General features: G+C 47.6%; 1 protein-coding gene across 2 annotated transcripts in view; it reads left to right on the top strand.

Annotated features, from left to right (window-relative positions):
- Positions 1–6142, top strand: part of srgap1a (SLIT-ROBO Rho GTPase activating protein 1a) — a 149046-nt gene extending 142904 nt beyond the window's left edge. For both annotated transcript variants that reach the window (XM_063197219.1, XM_063197218.1), the window contains exons 20-22: positions 2299–2433; positions 4273–4666; positions 5182–6142. In XM_063197219.1, the coding sequence (XP_063053289.1) occupies positions 2299–2433; positions 4273–4666; positions 5182–5664 (1012 nt within the window). In that variant the 3' untranslated portion in view covers positions 5665–6142. The remainder of the gene's footprint in view (positions 1–2298; positions 2434–4272; positions 4667–5181) is intronic.
- Positions 6143–8031: the final 1889 nt, after the last annotated feature.

The following is an 8031-nucleotide window of genomic DNA, read 5'->3' as shown; positions in this document are numbered from 1 at the left end:
CATGTGAGTACATCACACACTCAGCCGTTAACACACACACACACACACATACACACACAGTCATGCACGCGCACACACACACACACACACACACACACACACACACACACACACACACACACACACACACACACACACACACACACACACACACACACACACACACACTGATGGCCTAGTGCCACAGTTCACTGTAGTGGTGCAGGACATGTGAGTACAGCACGCCCTCGTTATATCATACGCTCAGTAAATCACAGGCTCAGTATTGGTCATTCATTTTAATAAAATAGTAATATAATCATTAATAAAGATGATTAATTCACACATGCACATGCTGCACATGCCACACACATACACTCACACCACATGCGTACACTCATACACACACACACACATACACATACACACACGCACACATACACATACACACACGCACACACACACTCACACACACACACACACCGATGGTGATGCAGGACATGTGAGTATATCACGTACTCAGTATTGATCATTCATTTTCTTTAGGAATCAATACAGTATTGCTACTACACTACTTTACTGCTGTACCTCAAGCATCACAAATAGGAACAACATTCCACCTGAATAAATATGAAACTAGGTAGAGTAGATTAGAGTAGAGTACTTTTATTAATCCTGAAGGAAATCAATGTGTCTGTGTATGTTTTGTATTTGTGCATTTATGCAAGCTGACAGACACCTTAATTTCCTTCGTGATTGATAAAAGTACTTTACTCTACTCTACCTATTTTCATATTTTTTCATCTAGTGTCTAATGTTTTAGCTTTATGTCTTGATGTCACCTTGGGGGAAAAGGGAAACGATTAAGACTAACAGCAGGAATGGAGGGGTGTTTGTTGTTCCTGTGTTTTTCGTGTGTATCTTTTCTTTTTGTAAGTGTGAGAATCTGTGACAGGGTAGCAGAGTGTGGAGAAGAGAGAGAGAGAGAGAGAGAGAGAGAAAGCGGGAAAAGGGGAAAAAAGAGAGAAAGGGGATTAGGGTGGGAGATCTCGTTCCTGCTTAAAACACACTTTTGTCCTCCGGTCGAATGGGCTGTTCTTGGCAGCTTGGGGAACGCTGTTCCACTGTGTTGGATAAGTCCTCTTCTCTGGAGGGTGGGTGTGTGTGTGCGTGCGTGCGCGCCTGTGCGTGCGCGCCTGTGCGTGCGTGTGGGTGAGAGAAAGGGGGTTCTGAAAGTGTGTGCGTGTGTGAGCGCATGCTTTGTCTGTGTCCGGGCAGATGTGTTTGTTTGTGTGTGGAGAGAGCAAGTAAGGGGAGGAGGGAGAGAGAGATTGGGGGTGTGGGATGATGGGGTTTGGAACATTGGGGTGTGTGTTTGCAGGACATCTCTGCCAGGTTCCCAGTGCTGTGGTCCAAGCGTCCTCAGAGCCCACCCCCCCCCTCTGGTCCAGGCGTCCTCAGAGCCCACCCCCCCCCCCCCCCCTTTTTTCTCTGGTCCAGGCATCCTTAGAGCCCCCCCTCTCTCTGGTCCAGGCGTCCTCAGACCCCTCTCTCTGGCCCATGTCTGACTGACGCTGTTTAATTGAGTGGATGCGGTCTCTTGTTAAGGAGGACAAATCAGATCGCTCTTCAGAGTGGCCTGAGAATTGCCAGCCTTAAAAGCTTTTTGGATGGTCTCTGTTTCACCCTATCCATTAATATTGTGCGCGCGTGCGTGTGTGTACATATGCATGTGCGCCCGTGCATGTGCGTGTGCGAGTGTGTGTATGTGTGTGTGTGTGCTTGCTCTCCCCTATGTGTGTGTGAGTGGGTTTTTGTCTGTCTGTGAGTGTTTCTGAGGGAGGACAAAGTGTTTGTGTGTGTGTGTTTGTGTTAATAATTGATGGTGCTGCAGTTGGCAGACACGTGTTTGCTTAGTTAATGGAGGAGAGAGGTGAGACTGTGGTAGCTGAGGTTGAGGAGAAAGAAGAAAAGAGCAGTTTGCGTGCGTGCGTGCTAGCGTGCATGAAGGAATGATGCTGTGTGTTGACAGAATCTGTGCCGTGTGCTGACAGGATGTGTGTGTCATTTGATGTTTGTTGAGATGAAACGTGTGTTGTGATTGTACGTGACTATGCTAGGAATTTCTGATTATGTATTGATAACATGCGCACATTGTCAGTCTAAGTGTGTGATTGAGTGAGGGAGTGTGTGTTCATGAGAAGTGTGTGTTTGTGTGTGTGTGTGTGTCTTTGTTTGTTTGTTTGTGTGTGTGTGCGTGTGTGTGCGTACGGTGCGTCTCTGATGTGTGTTGATGTAATTTGCGTTGTGTGTTTTTAGGGACGACACCTTCTCTGACACGCTGAGCCAGAAGGCTGACAGTGAAGCCAGCAGCGGACCCAACAACGACGACAAGAGCTCAGGCAAAGACATGACCAGCCCCACAGACACCCGGATACAGGAGGCTTACATCAGGTAGAACACACACACACACACACACACACACACACACACACACACACACACACACACACACACACACACACACACACACACACACACACACAGCTCAGGCAAAGACATGACCAGGGGCCTATACTACAAAGCTGGCTCAGGAGTAAGCCAGGTAAAGAGGTAAATCATCTAATAGAAGAGCCTGGAGTCCTTGTTTTTTAAGAAGATCAGGATACAGGAGGCTTACATCAGGTTCTGTATGCACACACACACACACACACACACACACACACACACACACACACACACACACACACACACACACACACACACACACTCTGTATGGTCTTTCTTCCTCTATTTCTTCCTCATCCCTCCACTCAGCCCCTTCTTCTTTTCCTCAGAACTGATAAATGATTAAAAGCTGTGGTCTTTATTTAGACTACCTACCAGGTAGGCTCTGTGGAAATAAAGGGAAAGAATGGACCCATACCCATAACATACATGGTTGACACATACATACAACTCTGTATTGTGTTGGTGTGGGCGTTCACAATCGTTTGTTTGTGGGTGTGTGCGTGCGTGCGTGCGTGCATGCGTGCATGTGTTTTAAGGTGCGTGTGCGTGTATGTGAGTGTGAGTGTGCACAAGTGCATGTGTGTGTGTGTGTGTGCACGTGCGTGTGGGTGTGTGTGCACGTGCGTGTGGGTGTGTGTGCATGTGCGTGCATATATGTGTGTTGGTGTGTGAGCTGTGCATATGCAGACATTGTTCTCATATAAAGCTCCCATGTGCACGCATTAAGCAGTATCACTGAATCTCAAACTGAACCACGCCACAGGGCCCCTGGAGCCAAATAGCTATCAGACACGCTAATCACTTAGCAGAGCGTAATTAATGATGCTATCAGTTCTGAGTGTCACTTGTGTGCTAAATGGCTAATATCCCATATGAAACACCTAATGTTGTTGGCACATACAGTATTTCTTTAGAGTTAAATGAGAACTTGTGAGTTTCATAATCATGCTCGAAAAGTCATATTTTGTGGTGTTGAACAATGAAAAAAGGCAAAAAAGACTGGTTGGTAAAGCATAATTAGTTGAGTATCAGTAATTCATGCAGATTGTTATTATACATACTTTGTAGTCAAATATGTGAGTGTTGTATGGCATCCGTGCAGTCTTGTGTACGGAGGCTATTTTGACTGCCTGCTGCTCTGTTCACGTTTCACTAGCTGAGACAGACACACTGGGTCAGGGGGGTGGGGGTGCCCATCAATATTTCACTAAGAAAACATTAATAAGACGCGAGTGAAACGTGCTCCATACCACAGTGCAACAGCAGGAAGGAACTTACTGCAGGATCAGGTCAAGGCTATTGTGAGTTTGTGTTGTCTGTCTGCACAAAATGTGTGGGTGTGCTTTGATAAGAAGAAGAAAAACGGACCCAGAAAAGACTGGAAATAACAAATATGTCGGAGACATTTTGGTTCTGTTTTGGCTACAGCAGACTGCAGTCAAAACATGCCTTTCTGTTGTATGACTTTCCACCAGATCTGGTATTTTGTTTTACACTGTTTCACCATTTGAAAACATTGATTATTAGTGGTGTTCATCGAATTGCAGGACACGCATTCATCCTTTTCCATTTTTATTCTTTATTTGGAATTCTTTAGGGTTACATATCCATTTCATATGTGTAATTGCAAATATGATTTAAAAACTGGGCAAAACTGTTACTTTGTATTCATATTCATACAGGTGTGATGTCAAAAGTTGTATCTCTAATCTAATGTAATCTAATCCTAACATATTCCACGGTCCTCTCCTCTTTTTTACCTCGACTCCTGCTCTTCTGCAGCCGGCATCGGAAGCGTAGCGACCCCCCTTCCCGCCACCCCCCTGGTCGCCCGGGCGACACCCACTGCTCGGTGCACCCCTCCTCCTCAGACGGAGGCTCCCCGGTGCTGAGCCACTACGGGCCCCGTGACCTGCTGAGGAGCCGGGGCCACGGCGGCTCGCACATGGGCCACGGGCCCCAGGACAGCCCAGAGAGGCGCCGGCGCACGGGCCACGGCTCGCTCACCAACATCAGCCGGCACGAGTCCCTGCGCAAGCTAGAGAGCCCGCCCATCCGGCGTTCTACCTCCTCTGGCCAGTACACCGGCTTCAGCACGCAGGACTCGCACCCGCACTCACACTCGCACCCGCACCCGCACCACCCCAAGAGCCTGGACCCGGAGAGCATCGCACAGGTCAGCACGCAGGCACGCAAACACACACACATGTACAGACACACACCTACATACATACACACTTACAGACCTACATCAAGTCAACTCAAGTGAAGTGTCCTTTATTGTCAAAAATCTATGCAACAAGGTTAGCACAGAAGTTTGAAATTGCGTTTGTCCCGTCTCCAATGTGCAGTTAAACTAAATAGATAAGATATTGATAATAATCACAAACTCTCTTAAACACACATACACACAGTGTGTAGTACGTACATACATGCACATGTGCAAAAATGTGGTCTCTCAATCAGGCACACACATACATAGCATATTTTGTAACCAGCAGTCAGTGACCATGTTCGGAAACCGCATGTTCCGAGCATCACAACTTTTGGAGGTATGGGTATTGCACTGGCCTACCTGGCAACCATTAATATTTCAGCCATTATTCATTAATATTTTTGTGTCTCTAATCCTGTCTCTCTCTTCTCGTCTTCTCTCCCATCTCTCTCTGTCCCATCTTCCCTATGCTGCAGGACATAGAGCAGACCATGAACACGGCGCTGAACGAGCTTCGCGAGTTGGAGCGCCAGAGCTCAGTGAAGCACGCGCCCGACGTGGTGCTGGACACCCTGGAGCAGGTCACCAAGCACCAGCAACCCCCTCCGCCATCACCAGGGGGCGCTGGTGAGCCCCTCAGCCCACTGCACCACCACGGCATGATGCACGGACATCACCATCGGCACAGCGGTGGCACCAGCCCCGGCGATGCCACCCCTGCCATGCGCCGCAGTGCCAGCTCCAACTCCAACAACAGCAGCGGTGGCAGCGACGCCATGACCACCTTCAAGCCGGCCGTGGCGCCCCGTATGGGGGTACAGCTCAAGCCGCCGGCCCTCAGGCCCAAGCCCATGGTGCTGCCCAAGACTGCCGCCCCTCCGCACCCACATGCGCACCCCCAGCCCTCCGCCCCGCCACCACCTCAACAGGAGGCCGTGGATAAGTCATGCACCATGTGAAGGGTGGGTGGGCGGTTTGTAGGGGCGGGCTGGGAATTTTAGATTTTGAGTGTGGGGGATTTTTGGAAAGGGGATGGGGGGTGCATTCTGATGGGACTTGAATACAAGCCTGCTGCTTCTTGGACTGTTGTGGACCATTATGTAATCTCTGACTGAGAAATCAGAGCCAATAGTCTGACCATGTGGGATGACTTAATAGGACCACTGAAGTGTGTGTGTGTGTGTGTGTGTGCGTGTGTGTGTGCGCGCGTGCGCGCGTGCGCGCGTGCGCGCGTGCGTGCGTGTGTGTGTTGGGAGGTGGCTTTTTTATTTGAAGTAAATAGAGTAGCTATGTAAAATTGACATTTATGAAATGCTAACAATATTACTGATATTACTGTTGATCATGAATACTATCTAACTTAGACAGCCCGACTTTGTCAACTTTGTCAATGTTTTAAGGAGCTTTTTTTGGAAAATAACAACATAGTTTATAAGAAAGACGTATAGTATTTTTTCCTCCTTAAACATAGTGAGTTAACCATTTCCAAAATATCCATGTTTGTTAGCTTTAGTGTTAAAAAAGGATGGGCATTGTCAACATGCGTTGTAGCAGGTCAGTCACATTTTAAAGTAATTTAGGAAGGCAATTTATAGAACTATTGGCATGATCAGATAGTTAGATAGTTTGCTGGGTTTTTTTGTCAGCAGCACTAGGCATTAATTAGAACAGAAAACCTTTACATCCGAGTGTGACATGACGACTGACAAACAAAAAAACAAAACAAATTACAAATGCTTCCAGTAGCAGTGAGAGAGAAGTGGTATTTACGGTGACAGAGTAGCAGTTTACAGCCACTAGAAAAAATGAAATTTAAAAAATGTAAAATGTGAATGACACAGCAGACACCTCACAGCGCTGGATGCTGTTAATTTTTTTTTAGTTTACAACTTGAAAAGCATCATGGGAAATCTCAAACATTTCAGACCACGCAGCATTTTTCAAAAAATGGCCTTATACTTTTCAGCCAGAAATCAGGTTTTCTTGCCGTCTCCTATAAAATGCCTGTGAATTCCTTTCTTTCCATGTCTCTCGTTAACCATTCCGATAAAACTCCTTTAATGAATTTTCTATTACTAAAAAGCAATATGTAAGTCAATCACTAGCCAGTCCCAAAGTCTACTCTCAGTACTCAGTATAAATGCATCAGACATGGAAAGAAGGGCAACACTAGGCAAAGGCATCAAGCAGAAGAGTCGGATCTTTTGCCCTTAGCGCTGCCTAGACTAAAGTCACACAGCTGCCATTCCCACAGGTGTAGGTGCAGCGCTTTGTTCTTCCATGATGAAGGTGGTTGCTCTGCATGTGCGTGAATGCGTATGTGTGTGTGTGTGTGTGTCTGTGTGGCATATGTGTGCGAACCGTGTGTGGCACACCGCAAAGTAGCGTGGAAACCCCATAACAAGGTGATGGAGTGGGTAGTGATGTCACGGGACAGTAGCCTGGTTCCTACCAGACCTCTGTGTGTTTGAGCTTTGGAGCCCCCTGCTGGAGTGGAGCTCATGAAGCTGCGCAGAACTACAGGTAGGGCAAGAGCCAGGCAAACGGGACAGGGCTGTGGCAAAGCACTCCCCAGATGAGCCCTGTGATGATCACACAGCGAGTCCAACCTCAACACACAGACTTTCAAGGGTGGGGGATGGGTAAGGAAGAGGGACCTTGCACATGATCGGAGTCAGGTGGTGGTCAGATGATGAGACAGACGGAGACCATTACCATCAAGTGGTTGAACAATCCTCCAAGAGTCACAGAGAACGGATTTTGGGTCATGAGATTAACTAGCCTCCGTAGACAATAACTGGCTTTGACATGTAGGTATGCGGGGGGCATTAGTAACACCACAGCGGACTCTACGTACCTATGTCTCTCTCAGCAACTGCTTGAACTCCCCTGAAAGAAACCAAAACAGAGATTGTGTTCAGTCTTTTTTTCCCCCCCGAGGATGAGAGTTCACTCTCTTCAATGGCAGCTTTTGGAAACGTGCCGAGTAATCCATTTGTGCATCTATCCATCATCATCATCATCCTCCCCCACCTCCTCCACCTCCAGTACTGAGGCTTGGTATATGCTTCTGCTCTGCCAGTCTTGCCACCTTGCCAGTGCCACTGAATGGCGACTACCTGGCCTGCATGCCAACCAAGCACCACCTGTGGAGATGCTACCTGTACCACCTGCAACGAATTGATTCCCCCGAACGATTCCCTCTCGAGCCGTTGTTACAATCACTCTACGTACACTTCTTCTGCCGGAACATTTGTTCTCTCTCTTTCTCTCTATCTGTCTCTGTCTTTGTCTCTGTCTTTGTCTCTGTCTCTCTCAAAGATGTC

Source organism: Engraulis encrasicolus, chromosome 4 (genome assembly GCF_034702125.1).
Source record: "Engraulis encrasicolus isolate BLACKSEA-1 chromosome 4, IST_EnEncr_1.0, whole genome shotgun sequence".
NCBI classification, from domain to species: domain Eukaryota; kingdom Metazoa; phylum Chordata; class Actinopteri; order Clupeiformes; family Engraulidae; genus Engraulis; species Engraulis encrasicolus.
This window is presented reverse-complemented; position numbering and strand designations above follow the sequence as displayed.